The 19,293-nt window shown below is 42.3% G+C and overlaps 1 protein-coding gene across 14 annotated transcripts in view; it reads right to left on the bottom strand.

The window, feature by feature from the left end:
• Window positions 1–19,293, bottom strand: part of nfixa (nuclear factor I/Xa) — a 113,493-nt gene that overhangs the window by 70,576 nt on the left and 23,624 nt on the right. For 12 of the 14 annotated variants that reach the window (XM_055010037.1, XM_055010035.1, XM_055010028.1 and 9 more), the window contains one exon: window positions 7,488–8,019. In XM_055010037.1, coding sequence (XP_054866012.1) covers window positions 7,488–8,019 — 532 coding nt within the window. Of the gene's footprint in view, window positions 1–7,487; window positions 8,209–8,862; window positions 9,567–19,293 lie in introns of those variants that run through there. The other 2 variants (XM_055010033.1, XM_055010027.1) reach the window with 2 other exon arrangements.

Genomic DNA, 19,293 nt, shown 5'->3' with positions numbered 1-19,293 from the left:
AAATGACTGGTGGCAAAAACCTTTGGAAAAAAACCAAAACAAAGCTAAAAAAAAAAAAAAAAAGGGACAAAAAAAAACCCACAACACTGAAGTCAAGGTACACAGCCCAATGATAATCTGCTTTCACAAAAAAAGCAAAAAAAATAATGAGGACAATGGTCCTATTAAGCTCTAAAATGTTTGTGCTTAAAAGTTATTATACATTTTTCTGTAGCTGCAAATAGGAGTGCAGGGTGCTAATGAGGCTAGGGGAGGGCATTCATTTGAACCCTAAAGAGAAATAAAAGAAAAGGGGAACAAGTAAAAGAAAGAAAAGAAAAGAGAAGAAAGAGAGGATCAGAAGGAGGAGGTTGGCAGGAACTGTGTATGAAAATTTGGCGTCTTCCATACAGAGAGATAGCATCGTGCCAAAAACGGCCGCCGACACAACTCCTCTCACTTTCAACATCAGACTCTTTTGCTGTGCTAAACACGCCCACATAATAATTTCATTATCCGTCAACCCACATGTAAAAAAAAAAAAAAAAAAATTGGAAAAAAAAGAATAAATAAAATAAAAATGAAATGGGTTATTTTTATTTATTTCTTCTAACACCGTACCGGCTCAACTTCTTTTTTTCAACAAAGCAAAACCAAAGCCACTTCTTGTGGGAAAAATAATGTATTGGAGAAACGGGATAAAAACAACTAAAATAAAAATCCATTGAATTTAAAACATGGTATTGTGATACTTATTCCAGCATGACTATGACTGTGTGGTACTGAATAGCACCATTAGCCAGACTCAGCAGCCTTTGCCAGGGCCTCGCTGTGAGTGCAGCCCGGTGAATAAGCCGTGTTCCCTGGCTCTCACTCCTTTCTGGCTCGCCTGCCTGAGAGTGAGCATTGGCCACTGCACTCTTTCTCCTGCTTCTTCTCCTCCTCTTCCTCCTCCTCCCTGTCTCTCTGAGGTCGGGAAACCCTCCTGAGTGGGTATATGGTTTTTGGGGACAGACACATTTCATGGTTGGCGCCGCTACAAAAGCCTGAAAAGAGACCCGGCACTGGGAAGACACAGTATTAATACAGACAATACCTCCCCCTCGCTGCTTCTGACTCTCTCTTTTCTCAATAACCTCTTTCTTTTCATTTCTTCTTCTCCTTTCTCTCCCCCTCTTTCTTGTACTCTCTAGGATTTTTTTTTTCCAAATAAAAACGTTCAAAAGCCTACTCAGCTCAAGTAAAGAATGCAGTTTTTATCGCTGCGTGGCTTAGCCTACACCCATTTTTATTTGACAGTCGTTAATGCGTTTTAATGTGCAATTAAATCGCAACAGTAGGTATCAGACTAGATTCAGCAGCGTGTGAAAACGCCCATCTCTACTTTAGACCAAAATAAAAAACAAAACAAAAAACTGCTGAGCATTAATATAAATACAATTCCATACAGCTAATTGTTATCACATTAATATGACACACATTAATATTTTTAACAAAAAATAATTAAGATAAATGTACTTTGATTTCCATAATACATAATATTTTGAACAAATACGTGAAGTGGGCCCACATATAAATTAAAAAGATATTTGCTCACTGTCTCACTGAGATAACTTCCATTTTCAGGGAATATAAATATTTCACAAAACACGGAAATTCAAAAATTATATATCGTAATAAAGATATGTGCCATTAGTAATGAAGAAAAAAAGTACAATAATTACTGTGACCATGGGTAAAATTAGTCTTATCATGAAAACCACTGCATACAAAGCTAAAAATGTCTGCCTTCTTTTCTACCTGTGTTACCTTTACAATGCAGAGCTTCAACAGAAAAAACCTGACAGCTGAGTTCATCGAAATAGAAAAAGGGGATCTGACAGAAAGCAGTGAAAAAGCCAAAGAGCACAAACTGCCATATTTGTCGGTTCCACCACAGCGATGGCCTCCCAATTTCACTGGAATAATCTGTTTACCGCCTATCTCTCAATGCTGAAACTCTTCGCACAAAAGGAAACAGATGCGGGTAGAACAGAAATGTTCACGGGCTTTTCTCTCTCCCGAGTCAGGCACAGCCAAAGAAACGGAGGCTTATGATCGTTACGTAAAAAGCAAAAAAGCAGGGAGCTATTTCTCGGACAAAGGCATTGTATCAAGGAGCATGCCAGCTTTCACTGGTCAATTTAATGGGAGACCAAACATAACAACATTGTCTTTGACTCACTTTTCTCATGTTTTTTTAAATTTTCCCTTGAGTCTGCTTGTGTCATCATGCTCTCACCAGATAAATGCAGACCCTGCGGTTTTGGATGAATCTATGTACGTCTGTGACACCCCAATGTTAGCCTTGCGTCTGTGTATGTGTGCATGTTTTGGAGCGAATGAGCAGACAACAGGGCTTTGGCTAGCCCAACACCAATAGCTATCCAAATACGCAGACTTTTTTCTGAAGCCAAGAATAGTGTGAGAAGACTCCCTCTCACTCGGTCTCTCTAATGTGACGGGGCTCTCCCTCTATCTTAACCTCTTAGATTTGATATGTAGCCACCTCTACGTGTCCCTGATGCCAGCCAGAAAGACAGAGACGCGCAAAAGACCCGGCTAAATAAGAGCCATCAGTAAACATTTGCTGATGCCAAAGCTGCTCTGCATGTGGAGAGCTTTTCTTAGACGACATGGGCCCTGTTCCCACCAAACACAATACAAAAGCCTCAGACCTGACCCACTCACCGAGTGTCAAGATTTCATTTAATCAAAACTTCACTGCTGAGGGTCATCCTAAGCTGTGCTCGCACACACAGACACAAACAAAAACACTTGCACACCAGGGCAGTCCACTCAATCCTTGCGATGTCATGGGAGCAGGAGAGGAGATCAAGGAAGTAATTAACAACAGATTATTTTCACAGGAAAAGAAATGCAAAATTGAGTCATGGAGAAGTGGGAACCTGTGGAATCCATCAGAGTATCCCGTTAACTTTTAACACAACGTAAGCCGTGATTCGAGTCAGTAATCCTGAGCGTCAGGACTTTCTTTGTTTCTCTTCCTTTCCTATGACTACATTTCTCTCCACTTTCTCCCACATTTACTTTCTTTTTTCATCCCCACAAATCCAGAGTTTTCCTCAGTGATGAACGCAAGTGGTGTTTTATTTGTGAATCCTTGCTGTGGTCAGTGAGTTGGCCAGGGGGCCGGCCGCAGCACTAGGGGTTCTCTGGGCTTTCTCACAGCGCTGTCCAAGGCATGACTACTGCTATAGTGAGAGGGAGGCGGGATCTGGCACCGTACAGCGTGGAGTGTGGAGCGGTCATGGCAGAAATGGCACGGCGAGCACATTTCACACCTCCCTCGGAGTGACTGCAAATTTCCTGTACTGCACTTTTGATTGGAAACACATTTGAAACATCTTTTCATGATCACACTTACGGCGTACAAAAGAAAAATAAAAAAATAAAAAGCAGTACCAATGAGGTCCAAACTATGAGTAAGTGCACTGAGCTAACTTTGGACCTGACAAATGTTTTCTTTTTTATCTTCTATTTTTCCAACCTTGAATAAATCAGAAATGTGCCGAGTTTAATCTAAAACAGCACAAAGATTATAAATCAAATAGTCCTCTGAACACTAGGAGAAGTAGTTAAATAACGTCTTCTCAGATGGTGTACAAGTAGAGCCATCGATGCAGTAGTCAGACAAACAGAAGAGCGAAATATGTCTAAACTTGTATTGTGAAGTTCTTGTATCCAACACACTCCATTCATGGTTTATCAAACGGACCCTGCCAGTTTGTGGTGCTTTGGCAGACCCTTAGCACTTCCGGGCCAAGAGATCACTATCTCCATTATAATATACCAGTTGCTCACTCTTAATAAAACACTAAAAATACACTACACACTGCAGGGCATCACAGCCACTCTTCGCCTCTACTCTATTCTCTGCCAGCATTTCAGTTGCGATGTTCAAAGACATGTTGCTCCATCTGTTTTTGGTTTTTTTTTGTGCTATTTATCTGAGGTTCCTAAAACTAAACAGGGGGAGAAGGTTGTGTATTGTGGCATCGTGGTTTGTTCTGTTACGGCTGCGGTGTGTTGCGCTCTGTAACAGAGAGGATCTCAAAGGCTGGCTGGCTGCAGAACAGTCTGAGAAAGCCTGACGGCAAGCCCAGAGATTTCCCGTGGCAGCTTTTGCCACTCTGTCATAAACAAAACACAAGACGTCTTTCTCTTCTTCCCACACCAACGGGGCTCGGGTGCTGCCAAACAGAACAATCACTATTGTAGCCTCTTCTCCTTTCCAACGTGCTTTCTCTCCCTCTCTCTCTCTCTCTGTCTCCTACAATATAAACAAAAGAGATCAGCAGAGGCTTTACCTCTGTGAGAGCAACAATGAGGGCGATGTTTAAGGAGACAAAACAAGAGTGTGCACGGGATCAAAGAGGAGTGAGGAAGACAGAGATGCTAAAGACCGACAAAATACAAACCAAACAAAAACAAACAATGAGCACATCTTGTCATTCACTCTGCGACTGAGGCACAAAAACCCACAACCACACATCACTGTAAGAGACAAGTGCGATAGATAAACGCAGGCTTTCGTGCCTGTTACTCACAAATATGTAAGGTAAAAGTCATAGAGAGCCAAGTGTCGTAACAGTGGCGACCATATGGAATGCTCGCAGAGACTAGTTTGCCCTTTGTCTCTCCCTCTGTCCTTTTCTCTCTTTGTCTGTAGACCCAAAGCGTCTCTGCACCCGGGACTTAAAGTGTGCATTGGCTCTTTGGAAGAAGATAAAAGTACCGAGCCACACTGTGTTAACCAGATAAGATAAGAGAAAGCACACAGTAAGTCAGCGTTATGAATGAGCGGCATACTAGGCAGTCCCTCCAAGCAACCATGTGTTTTACTGTACTGCTGTAAACCCAACTACTGTAGTGACGACTGCACAGCAACAAACAGTCTAGAAAACTGGACAGCTGATGATGCCACAGGAGGGAGAGGAAATTTGTCGTGATACATTTACAGTTTGTTCATGTGCACGCATCAGAGCGCAGACACCAACTAAAAATACTGCATTTCCTAATTTCTTACAATGCAATCTTTCTTCAAATATCATGCTGTGTAATTATCATTACTCACATGTCATTTGAAAACCAATAAAGTCTTAAATCATATACAGTAGTATGTAGTGCAATACCACCAATAAAATATTAACTCCTGTCTCATGGACTGCTTTCTCAACAAGTTTAGAAATGTGGTAGGTTTAAACAAACTTTCCTAAATTGCTTTAATTATATCAATTAAAATTACATCTACAATCATAATAATTTCCTTTCCAAACCTAAACATGCAATTGTACAGCAAAAAATCGGGACTAAGTGTATTATTTAATTTACAAACAAGCTTTTTTCCTGAACCCATATCCTAAGCAGATATTTACACAAACATAATCACGTCATTTTTAATAATCTAAGGGCATAATTTACAAGAAGAAATATGTTTTTAAACATGTGAAATGTTTAACATTACTAAGTCCAAAAACACAACTCACTGGCCCAGAATCCACAATATATCATAAAAAAAATATTCCAATTACAGGTCTGTGACAAAATAAAATAAACTGTATTTGGCAAATAATTTATCAGAGAAAGTTACCACTAAAACACTGAGATTGACTTCCTGCTACCAATGGTTTATTACCACCAGAGACAGACCAACAAAGTGAAGCTGGAGCTGCTGCCAGGGTTTGGCTCAGGCTGTGTGAGGTGTTTGGCCTGGACCGAGATTTTGTGTGTGCATGTGTCAGAGAGAGAGACAGAGACTGAAGGCCGGCTGTGATAGCATTTGGCTACACTCATATTAGTGCCTAACGTAAGAGTTGTGCCTAAGCAGCGAGTGAGTGAGTGTATTTGGGCAGCGACTGGGCTACGCTGTATATGCAGTATATGTGCTGGTTGAGTCACTGTTTGAAATTTCCAGAAAATTCCAGCTGAGATAATATTAGGTCATGAGCGTGTGTTTGTATATGTAGCCAGCAAATGGTGAAGTAGTGTGTATTTGGAGGATTTGGCTGTGAAATGTATTTCATGCATGTGTGTGGCTGCTGTGACTGTGTTTTTTTGCAATGTGGGGAAAAACTACAACACAGCCAGTGTTTTGGCCGTGTGTGTAGAGTACGCGCACTGGAGGCTAGAGTGATGTTTGGCCGGGTGTGAGTGTGTGTATCCATGATGGTGGCTGAGATACAACAATGTTTGGCTGTATCAAACTGTATCTGTGATAGTCCTTGGCCGAAGGTGCGTGCTGTGTGGGTGTGTGTACGCAATCGTGACTAAAACCGTGTTTGGCTCTACGTGTGAAAGTGCGCTACAAAGATGACAGAGTTGGTTTTTTTTGTTTTTTTTTAATTTTAAACCGAATGTGTGTATCTTTATTTAGCTGTGTTTGCATGTGTGTGTATGGGTGTGAAGGTGGCTGCAATAGTACTGGCTGTCTTTGAGCATTGGCGTTTTGTGTGTGAGCGTGTGTTTGGCAGCCAGGTCCAACGTGGTGCTAGCATTCAGGCAGACGGTGAAGGCGGCAGCAGCCTGCGGCCTGAGAGCAGGAGACTCACGGCTCTGTTCTCTTTCTCTCTCACACACAAACACACAACCTGGGCTGTGGCCAAATGACGATCCCTGGCTACAACGGCCTTATCATGGCACGTACACTTCGACAGACTGAGTACAATATTACAAACAGTGACTCTCCTTTGTGCAACATTCATTGCACAAAACGCAGAATTTGACAGTGGTGATCATCTCATATAAAAAAAAAAAAAAACACTCACCCTCATATACACGCACACACACTCACACACAGAGGCATGCAAATTCCTTCCTAAAACACAAAATACATGCTCACATGAAGCCGTAATTGCCTCGCTCAGAAAAATGAACACACACTTGCCAGAGCACGCTGGACGAATGCCCTTGACACACACTCACAAATTGTTTTTTGTTACTGTTGAGACTATGTTGTCAAAACAAAAAACAAAAAACAGATGAAGAGAAGTGAATGTGAAAAAAACTATTTGCTGTTTTCTAAAGCAAAACAAGCAAGGAGGACTTTTAATTTTGCTTCCCTGGGAGATAAACATTTGATTTATTTATTTGACAGAATACTGGTGAACTAAACCTTTCTATATACAAAATTTTCTAGAAAGCTTTTATAGACACCTTATTTGTAACTTTAATTCACTCTCTGTAATATCACATATTTTAGAGTGTTTATAATCTCACTGCCCAAAACTTTATCTTCACGTATTTTTTTCTTCCAGTCCCTCTCTGTTTAATTATGTGTCACATAAGCGAGTGTTTAGGTGTACCCTTGAGTCTCTGTATGTGTGCATGCATGTGATTACACAAATGTTAGCGTACACCTAAACACACATCAACGTGGGCATGTCTGTCAGGTGTTTATGTGCTGGTATCCCTCTCTATTAATGTCTAGTGTCCAGTTGGCCACATACCTGGCGTGTGGACGAAGTAGGCCAGGTAGAGGTCCAGCTCCTTGACGGACACTCCAATGTGGTGTGGCTGGACGCACAGGCCAGGGTTGGTGCACTGTGGTGACTTGACCAGCCGCTCTCCATCCGTGCTCTCCAGGGGGCTGCCCTTGAACAGGATGACCATCACCAGGTCCAGCCGCCACACCTTGTCGGCCTGGCGCAGGCAGTCGATGCGACGGATCTTGCCCTTCTGGTCGGGGTTGGACAGCACGCAGCAGGGGGGCTTTTTCCCCGTGATGGTGAGCACAAAGTCCTCACGGAACTCAGGCCGGATGTCCTTACGGAGCTTGGCCAGCAGGCGCGAGGCCCACTTCTGCTTGATCTCTGGCTTCTCCCCCAGCAGCTCATCCTTCACCGCGCGCTCTTCCTCCTTGGACATGCGCTTCTCGTGCTTCTTGAAGTACTTGCGCTTGCGGGCCTGCAGGTTGAACCAGGTGTAGGCGAAGGCGCGGACATGGGGCAGAAGGGCCTCGATGAAGGGGTGGAATTCATCCTGGATGAGGGAGGAGGACGGGGGGAGGGTGGAGGAGGAGAGGGAGGAGGGGGGGAAGCAGGAGGAGGCAGTGGAGAGAGAGGGGGAGAATGGGGGAGAGAAGGATGGGGAGAGAGGGAGTGGGGGTGAGGAGGGGAAGAGAGAGGAGAGGCAGTTAGCACCGGCGCGCAGCATGGAGGAGCGGCGCCTGCTCCGAGTGAGCGGAGGGAGAGAATGAGCGAGAGGCGCCGAGAGAGAGACAGAGAGAGAGAGAGAAAGAGAGAGAGAGAGAGACAGAGAGAGAGAGAGAGACACAGAGAGAGAGAGAGAGAGAGAAAGCGAGAGTGGAAAAGATGCTTTACACTCTCGAACATAGACATCACATCGAAGGACACACTTTACAAATCACTGATCACTCAAAGACTGAGGTAAGAGGTGGAAAAATAAAAATTAAATGAACAACTATAAGGGTTCTTAATGTAATATCAGTGTAAAATTTGTGTCTGCCTAAAAACAAACAAATAAAAATATATTACTAATGAATAAAAATATTCCTCGAGTTGCATCTACCAGTTACAAAACAAAAACAGTATAAATTCAAGAAAACAAAATAGAAGAGGAAAAAGTAGTAAAAACATGTGGCATTTATAAAATGTAACATGCAAACTAACTGCATGCACTATATATTGCATATAACACTGAAATTATCTGAAGGAATTCACATTTCTAATTACTAAAATGACAGCAGTCACATTTAAGAGCCACGACATGAAATATTTGACCATAAATAATATAGCTGCATCTGCACTCAAAATTACTTATAAAAATATATGCAAATAAAAAAAAGAATTACACGGTAGTTACCATTTTGCTCTCTCATCATAAATTCACCCCGTCGATTGCAAAGAAACTTAAAATGCAAAACCAGCACAGTGACTGGATTGTTGAGTCAAAACGCACTGAAGTAATGCGTATATTAGAAAACAAAGGACTGAGGATAAAAGAAATTAAGCAAAAAGAGAAGCTGAGAAACTGTCCAATAAAAGCAGCAGGGGGGAAAAAAGCTGAGAAAGAGGACACAGGCCAAGGGGGGCGCAGTGTAATACCAGCACAAGAACACAGGAGGTACTGTAGCAGGAGCTGCAGAAGAGGTGCTGTTCAGGAGCACAACAGAAGGAGAGTGTAGAGAAGTTTAGCAGGCTCGCTCTTTAAAAGATTAAAAAAAAACAAAGCTGGATGTGCACAAATGAAATAAAACAGATACTGCAGGAAAAATGATAAAATTGTCAAAAAACTAAAACAAGCCTCTTTGTTTGTTTGCAAAAATATGCTGAAAAAAAATATCTTGATGGAAAAAACAAAAAAATGGTTGGCAAAGCAGCACGCGCTATTGGTTCAATTCTGATCTGCATAAGACTCACGGAGAGGGAGAGAGAGAGCTGGACAAGGGGGGTGCGGACGGAGGAGAAGAAGAAGAAGAAGGAAAAAAAAAACAAAAACAAGAGGACCGAATCAATGTTGGAAGACTGTGCACGACCGCTGGCAAACCCGAGTGCAGCTTCTTTTTTCCCCCTCTTTCTCTCCAACTCTGTCTCTCTCTTTCTCTCTTCCTCTCCACTTTCCGTCTCTAACCATTGACTGAGTCTGTGCCAACACGCAGAGGGCCCACCTATTTGGCATCGAGTCTCAAACAGCCCAGCCAATACGCACGCTCCCAGCGCTGAAAGGGAGGGAAGAGAGAGAGATGGCAGAGGGAGAAGCAAAGAGGTGGGGGAGTGGATGGTTGGTTGGTGGCTGGTAGTGGAGAGAGGGAGGGGGGGTGGATTGTGTGTGGTGCAGGCAGAAGGCATGTCATTAGCCAAATAGACAAGTTCCAATCTAGTGCAAAGGCAAAGTCCAGAGGATATTAATTTTACATGCATCCAGACAGCACCCGCCTTCTAAAGCCTCCCCCTCCCTCGCCGCCTTCGTCACCAACATGGTCATAGCCATCCCAACAAACCAGCTTTCTCTCCAACTGCATTCGCCCCCACCACAAACCCCCCCCCCCAAATCTCCCTCCAGAAACACCCCTCTCTCCCTCTCTCTCTCTGTGCTCGCGTTACACCACCTTGGCATGGGATGGCATGAGAAAACACAGACCCAAAATCCCACTAGACCCTGAGACCAGCAGCTGCTCCTGGATTTACCACACAAACAAAGAGAGGAGGGGGAAGAAAAAGTCGCCCCCAACAACCCCCCCGAAACAAAAAATACCATCCAAAAACATGCTCTCCTGTTTCAAAATGCACTCTTACATCCAAACTGGCCCCATCTCCTCCTCTCTCTCCTCTTTTTTTTGTTACTCTACTTTAATAGCCCCAACAGAACAAACACAGAAACACATTAAAAGTTTCTGTTACCCAATTAGAGAGCAATCCTATTTGTAGGAGAGAGAGAGAGACGGGATTCGGCGGACAATGACAGCTGATAATGCTGTGGTGGACGGCTTCATGTAAGTAGCCTATACATGTTAAGCTTTTTACTAAAGGCAAGCGGATATTAAAACGGTCTAAAACAGGCTATACCGCTTCCTGTAATTCTCAAAGCTTAACCTAATGCTTTCAGATTCACATGTTGGTCTGGAATAGTGAAAGGCATAATAGTTTCCAACTGCTGACGCTAAATTGCCCATATTTTCATCGTGTTGCATTGTGAAGCACACAATGAGACTTAATTGGGAACCTGAACAGCAGCAGAAAGTGAGTGAGCACATGCCTGTATAGCTGCCCTGGACAGCACGTTGTCTCGTCCTCATTGGCTGACCTGCATGACCTCAGACGGACAAGCTGTGCCCAGTGCACCATGGGAGAAATATTTGACACAAAGGCTCTCACCAAGAACTGATTCAACATAATCGGATGTATTTGTCAGAAAAATAATATCTCTATGATAGTTTGTTATGAAACACGTATGGACCACTCTTCTCATTAGAAGTGCATTTAAACATCATCCTCCCAATTTACAAAAAAAGAACACATTTGCTCATTTATGCCATCCAAATTACATGAATTAGTCCGTGAGGCTCGCAGGAATTATAGAGACATTGTCAAAACTGGAATCTCGACAGTGGGCAGGCACAAAAAGCTAACTTGTCACGTGGCAAAGTTGAGGGCCCGGGCATTTGATTGTGGGTTGAAGCCCCCCTGCTGTGCAACGGGACAGGCTGCCTGTGTGAACACCCTACAAAGGCCAGTGTCCTCTGGTTGGCTCCCAGGACCATCAGATTTAGCCTAGCCTGCTCCCTCTGTCAGTGGCTGGTCCACTGACTGGCTGGCAAGCTGGCTGTTAGGTTGGCTGAAAGGCTACATGACTGGCTGGGTGAATGACTGGTTGGCTACCCAGGTGGGTAGCTAGCTGGCTAGTTGGTTGTCTGGCTGGCTGACTGGCTTATCACTGCTACTGCTGGGGGGGTGGGGTGGGGTACAGACCCCATCTGGACCAGGCTGAGCCGGGCTGGGTGCCGACTGTTCATGCTAACATACGCCTGCTTCACGCAGCTACACTGAAAACGTGGAAAATGTGAGAATGAGAGAAGATGGTGGAGACAAGATAGAAAAACATGGGCAAATGGAACATGGAGGAGACAGAATTAAAGAGAGTGTGCGTGTTTGTTTTTGTTATTGAAATATAATGATGGAGGTGTGTTTGCCACTTATTTGAAAAGACTGAAGGGATCTGGACTTTTTGATGAATGGATGCAGACAATGAGGAGGAACGATATGTTCCAAGTACTGCTGTCACTTCCTGTAATATCATCTTGCCATTACAGGCAAAATGATAATAACCAAGATTATTATCAGGGAAATTTAATCCGCTCCTTTCACATTTTCTTTTGTGGTTCCAGGCCTGCAACATTTTACAGTAACATAGCTCTTATTAAATCTCCACATAACAAAAAGAGGAGGAAAAATGGCAGAAACCTATTACAAGGTTACAAGTTAATCCATATGATTAAGCAAATACTATTTGTATGAAACATGTAATCCTTAAAAAAAAAGGTCTTATTAGAATTACTAAGTTAAATCTGCTCCCAGGGCTATTATGTTCATAAACTGGACCAAATGCAAAATTAAACACAACAGCATAACACAGGAATTGAGGTCTGTGCACCAATTTGCAGTTAAAGCAAAATCTTTTTACGGTTTTGGCCAAGAAATGAGTCTGCATGGCACCCTACTATTTAATGTGTCCTTTTTTTGACATTTTCAAACCCACATTTTCTTCAGCTCATTAGAAAAGGTTTCTCCTGTTTGCCCAGAGTTCTTCACGACGGAACAAATAGTGGCAGCTTTTCAGGCCTCTTCCAGGCTGCTGGACTCTGTAGGTATCTGCTCTGCAGTAATTTAAGCGGGTGCTCATCTTATCTCTGCCTGCCACACTGTCTTTCAGAAAATGACGACCTTTGTTCGACCAGGCTGGGCAGGCTGGTCTCCACTCCGGCCCTGACAAGGTACAACTCACAGAGCACGACAGAAATGAAAACCATCTCTGGTTTTATTAACAAGGCCAAGCTGGAAGCTGTGCTAACTGCCAGAAAAAGAAATCTATGAATATACAATTGCTTTATTCCAAAATTTTGATGGTATTAAACGACAAAACACAGACTGTTTAGAGTTAAATTGCCTGAATATCTAAATGTCAAAAATACACTGTAGTGGCCAGAACTCTACAAAGTGGGGCCTAAAGTGAATTTAAAATGAGACAAAATTGCGGTTTAAAGTACAGGACAGGTCCTAAAGTTGACAATTTGATTTTTGGACTACCATTTAAACTAACGGTTAAATTAGAGCCAAGCAGGAGGAGGAGAAACACACAACTCCTGTCTTTCAGCTCACAGCGGCCTGGACCTTGTGTTTCTACAATTCTAACACAATATAAAATGAATACCCTCATTTATATAAAAATGAAACCTACCTTTCTCACCGTCTTCACCCTGTAATTATAACCTCCTCTGCACCGGTTCAGCGTTTAGTTTTGGCTAATAACGGCTGTCCTGCTCCGACTGTTAACCTCACGGACGGTGTTCACAGCCTCCGTCGGTCCGTCTGTAAATTACCCTTTCTTTTCTTGTTTTTAATATTTCACAAATATTTTCTGATACTGGACTGCTCTAAATATCGAATGTATTTAAATCTATTGTGCCTCTTTCCCACACAGAGAGTAAGCTAAACTTGAGCTCGGCTAACGGACTTCTGAGCCAGTCTGTCCGGGCGGCCTACGTTAAACAAAGAGGGTCAAAATTACTATTAAAAAAAAAAGTCGAATCGCTTTAATAGTGTCTTTTTCTTTTTCGGAAATTTGAAATTAAATAAAATAAAAGGTTGCCGAATCCTGCTGATAAATGCATCCAATGCAGAGCGTGACCTCAGTTAAATCAATCACAAAAGCGTTTTTGCAGCTGCACTCTTTAAATTGGTGCATATTTATAAAGATAGTCTACTTAATGCAGGTACGTATCTGAGAGATTATTAACACCAATATGCTTTTTTTTTTTTTTTTTTTAAAAAGCAATAGTTCCTGTTTGTAGGATTTATTTGCATATGGCTGATTTTAACAGTCTCAACTCTGGCCTGTTTCCCACAGTGATGTCAGTAGCTCTAATAATAAGTAATCACCTGAAGTGAATTTGTGGTATTAATCATGCAGGGAGGCATCAAAGGGCTGAATGTATGCACAGGACAGGTATGAACGCAGATCAGGAAATTGGCCTGTTTGACGCCTCATCCTGCATAGTGAGGATGCCTTGTTTGGGAGTCAGCAGGCGTTCAATTTGTTCTGCCTGGTTTGCAGAAGAGATTTTAGACATTTTGCAATATTTTCACAGAATGAAGCTCTTCTTTTCTTTTTTTTTAAAATCTTCCTTTTTATTTTAGTTATTCAAAAAAAGAAAAGACAGCACAATTTGCTATTTCTAAAGAAAGAAAGAAAGAAATGGAATAGGAGCAATAGACTAAAATACACAATACAAAAAATGAATAAATAGCAAATAAGTTTAGCCTCATCAAAAATATTAAAAAGCTTTATAACTGTATCTCATTCATATTGCCTATTAATAAAAGCAATATTATGGGCTGCTGCATTTTTGTTTATCACCTACATGACCTAAATAATCAATTTAATTTTTAAATGTCAGCAGACGGTTTTAAAAATGTAAGTTTTATACCAGCATATATTACAATATATTTTTAAAAAAGCAATAAAGATAATTGCCATAGAATATTAATTAACAGCAGCAAAATCTTTAAATTTTACAGTATATATTTAAGATGCACTTTTCAATAATGTCACAGCCTTTAATTAAAGCAAATTCTTTTTTGCAGTTTTATCTGATAAGTGACATTTCACAATAATCATTAGAAACTGCAGTTTCCTTATAAATTAAACATATACCCACATTTTTATATATTACATTAGTATTACTACAATAATAATTATTAGTATTACAGCATTTTAGAATAGTAGAAAAAACAGGGGCAGCTTTTATTCTTAAAACATAACCATAAAGATATAAGCTAATGTAATTATAATTGTATGAAAATCTAAATGCGCGTAACTGTGTATCAGATTTATCTGTCGAAATTTCATGTGTCCCACAGATCTGATTGAGATGATCCTGAATGATGAGAGCATAAAGACACACACACACTCACACACCCACACCCACACACACACACACACTGAAAGCTGATCAGGTCAGGACGTGTTACGACTGGAATTCAACTTTGACATCTGTTGTGTAAATTCACATATTGACAACTACATTAGTGATGTAAGGGAAAGACTGTGAGGGATCTAAACTATTTTTCCTTGGTGTGTGTGTGTGTGTGTGTGTGTGTGTGTGTGTGTGTGTGTGTGTGTGTGTGTGTTTGCGTGCGTGTGTGTTTGCGTGCGTGTGTGTGTGTGTGTCAAAGCTGCCTGAGTTCTTATGAATCAAATATTTCAAAAAGCTCCGCAAACTTTACATAAAACCAGAAACTCTGACTTTTTTATGCTGCACAGGCATAATGCTGTTGTGTACACAAAAGAAAAAGGAAATAGGAGAAAAAAAAAGTTTCTGTGCGAGTAATTTCCATGTGTCCTTCCGATTAGAAGCACAAGAAAAATAGAAAAGTCAGGTCCGGAGAGAGCAAGTGGTGAGTGGCACCCTGCCATTAGGAGGTGATGGGTTAGCAACCTCACAAGTCTCAGGGAAATAAAATACAGATAAAAAAGAAATGTGTCCCTTTTTCTTTCCTTTCGTTCAGGCCCATATACATGCATTCACACTCACAGTATGCCTCTTAAAATATCCTCCTTAACATCTCATCGCTGCCAGTCCTTCGATTTCCATCCAGCTTAGAACCTTTTCATCCATTCTAACGCCTGGAAGAAAAAAAAAACTTCCTCTCTTTCTGCTCGCTTTCTCCCATCGGCACAGATTGATGTTAAAAGTGTGCCTGCGCATCGTTTGTAATTATGCCTGTTTACACACTGAAGCATTACTATGTGTGAAAGTCTGGAAGCCATTTGTGGCATGAGGCTGAGAGGGAAAGACAGAGCGAGCAGGCTTTAAACAGCTCCAGAGACACAAGGACTGATAGCAAGCCGGGGCTTCTGACATGACTGCAGACCTGGGTAATATTATACTCAAATATGTTTTCTCGTTTGTGTGACGGGTTTGTCTGGGCAGACTGCTTCAGCCTCAAATGTAAGCACATCAAAGATAAGATCAAGTGCTCTTCATAATTCTTTTTAAGTATCCAAAAATTTGCTCAGCCAGGATTTTCTTGAGGTTTATGTGGTTTCTCTGTGACTCTGCCCATTTGCATAAATTTCACATTATAGAGATAATTATAAACAGAAATTTAACCTCACAAGTGAGTTATATTACCAATTTGTGTTCTGAAAATATTTGGAGAACTAAATTCAATTTGGAAAAGAGAAGACATTTTGTGATGATTATTTGCTAAATATATCTAGGGTTCTTTGGCGGAGAGATTTCCAAAGTTATACATGTATTGTGGGAACTGAAACATTATACATTTACTCTTTGTGATGCAAAACTGGATGTTAATCTTGATCGCAGTGCCGTCAATTAGACAGAATGTTTCTTTTAGGAATGATGTTATCGTGGTATAAATAAAACCGGGGAAAATTATAGATTTCAAACTAAATTAGGAGATGCTGGCGCAACATGTTACAAACAATGATTTAATAAACCGTTTCAGTATAGAGCTGTAGCTACACGGGACGTATAGGATTACATGCAGGCAGAAGCTAAGTGAATGCACAGACAACTGCATGTGCATCGTATGTGTGTTTACATTGTTGTGGTTTCTGTAGCGTCACCAAACATACACACACACACATACAGACACACACATACGCACACACACAAAGTGATTGATGCACAATGTCGGTGTTGCAGTTTCTGATGGGACACTGCTGTAAAACTGAGTACAGCATTTCCCCTTGACAAGGGCAGCCATTCCTGATAAGGTCAAGTAGGCAGTGTGACACTTGGAGGGTGTGTGTGTGTGTGTGTGTGTGTGTGTGTGTGTGTGTGTGTGTGTGTGTGTGTGTGTGTGTGTGTGTGCGAGGGGTGATGGCAGAGTGCGGCAGCTTTCTGCTTCCACTATACAGCGAAGGCATAACGTCTGTCTCACACTTTCGGTCTCACTCCAAACCGAAGCGCATGCTGCACACACCTACAGTGTTCCAGTCGGCACATGCCAGCGGCACAGACTGGCTACCATGCCCTGCCTACAGCTGCACTGAGGGCTTTGAACCTCATGGTTAGCAAATACAGCAGGAATCAAGCAGATAATGAAACCCGATATCCCCTCCCCACCATGGCCTGCTCCAGCAGTAGCCAAGGCCTGCTTCTCCTCGCACAAGAGCTGCACTATTGAGAGACTTTCTCCCTCACTCTTTCACTCCCCCTCATTCTTTTATTCCTCCCTGGTCCTCGTTCTGCCAGTCGGCAAGGCGAGATGCCAACCTCTCCCCAAAGCCGGGCAGAGTGCCCTCACCCTTTATGCAAATGATTCACCACTAGCCCAACTCACACATTCATTCTGTGCCCCCCACCATCACCTACTCCTCCGTTCCTTCATTTATTTCTTTCACCTTTTACTCTGCAATCCCCCTCTTTCTACCACTTCTCCCTCCCGTACTTCATATTGTTGTTGCACTTCAGCCATCCCTCCCTCTGCTTTTAGCTACTTCCCTCACCCTCTACCAACTGTCCATGCTCTCTCTATCTAAATTGCTATCCATCTTCCAGCATCCCTCGCTCCGCTCCCCCTCACTCCTTTCACTGTGGAACTCCTTTTCTCGCTGCCTCTCGCTCGCACAGCTTGACTCACCCAGCAACTCAAACTTGTACACTCATTCCTCGGCCGGTGCCAGACAGGCAAGTGCAGAAACTCCCTTTACCGTCACTCTCTTTCTCTTACTCTCCCTCGCATACACACAGCCACTCATGCCACAACCCATGCCCTGTTACTTCCCTTAAAGGGAAAGTATCACTTCTATAAATTATACTTTTTCCTTATCTGCTTGCATTTTGTGCAACCATTTTATCATCTGTCAGCATTTAGCACTAAGTGGATCATTAGAAAGAAAACCATTTGGCACCTTTATCCATTCCTTCCCTGTTAATAATTCTTTTTTTGCATGATTGATTGCTTCCTTGATTGTTCCTTGAGTATTTCCATTAACACTCTTCTCATCACAAAAGAAAAAAAATCCAAGAGGGAAAGTGGTCTAGACATGTGTTAGGTCATGTTTACATGGTTTAGCGGCACCATATTTTTCATAGTATGCTCGAAAGCATATTGCAGCAAATTAGAATAGCAGCAGACTACATTTACTACCAATAGCTAAACTTCTACTGATATCAGTCTTGCTGATTAAAGAATTATTAACCATAAGATCAGATTAAACAACCCTTGGCCTAATAAAACCATTTTAAAAACTATTCTTTCAGTTCACGCAAACAGATGGTTTACCTTTTTCTTGGGAAGTTCACAATTTCAGCGACATAATGGCAACATGCAGTAAATACACTGAGATTAACTGGGTGAAAAACAGTGGTTTTATGAAGGTAGCATCTCCAACAAACAAAAATAAAACCCAGTAATCACAGCTAGAACACTGGAAATGTTTGGGAAACCGACCCTCTCACATAACCACCCTATTTCCACATCAGCAAACCCCCTATCAGGGACACTGAAGCTTGCAGATTTAATTCTGTTTATCGTATGAGCTGGAGTTTTGCCTGTGCTCGGTTGGCACCGTGAGGGTTAAACTGTGCCCGCTCCCTGTGGCATGATATAAGCTGGGCCTTTGCCTGTGCACTCTGCCTTGTCTGCGCTGAGTCGGTAGTGTTAGGGGTTAAGAGAGGATGCCTGCTCCAAGTGGCTTCCTACGTGACTCTGATCCCATTAGGGTTAAAAGGTGTTTGTTCCATATGGCCTCCTGAGAGCCGGGTCTTAATCTCTGCCATGCTTGACGGTTCTGGGTAAAGGGAGACTCGACTCTTGATACGGCAGCAAGTTATGCTCGACCCTGAGCTGGCAGTGTGAGAGTTAAAGGTCGCTCTGCCCATTCTGAGTGGCATTCCCTATAGGGCAACCGCCATGCCAGGCCGGAAGAAACAGAGGACACACACAAACACATGCGAGGCGAGAAACAAAGAGCCTTCTCAACCGCTCACACACACAAACACATGCAGACGTGCGCACACACACTCACACAACAGTTAAATCATCTTGAAACTTTTATCTCTTAAACTAGTGCCTTTCTTTTTTTAAAGATGAATCCTCCCCAGTGCAGACGGGCGCCTCTGGGAGAGTGTGTGTGCAGTTATCTCCTCTGTGACCACGCTCGCTGCTTTCCCCGGCCTAAACTACCACCTCGCTCAGACCTCAGGAGCACCACAGTACCACAGGCAGACAGCCTTAAGTACATGTCCTCAGAGGGGACATAAAATGGAGGAAACCCACCTCGATAAAAAGCCACCTCACAAACACGCTGGGGAGGAAAAAAGAGCAGGGAACAAAAAGAAGACAGATCCAAGCTCTTGAATTAGGTTAGATTCCTATTCTTCTTAGTATTGGATTTTTACCGTTATCAGAAAATGTGCATTTGAAAACCACTTTCATTCACTCTCTTATCCTGAATGCAATTATGAAGAACAATTTAAACCAAAGAACGGTATATATGTATTTTATGCTGTAGTTCATGGCAGTAAAAAATAATTAACTTCCA

Source organism: Amphiprion ocellaris, chromosome 4 (assembly GCF_022539595.1).
Source record: "Amphiprion ocellaris isolate individual 3 ecotype Okinawa chromosome 4, ASM2253959v1, whole genome shotgun sequence".
Lineage (NCBI taxonomy): Eukaryota > Metazoa > Chordata > Actinopteri > Pomacentridae > Amphiprion > Amphiprion ocellaris.
Note: the sequence above shows the minus strand (reverse complement) of the source record. Positions and strands in the feature narration are given on the sequence as shown.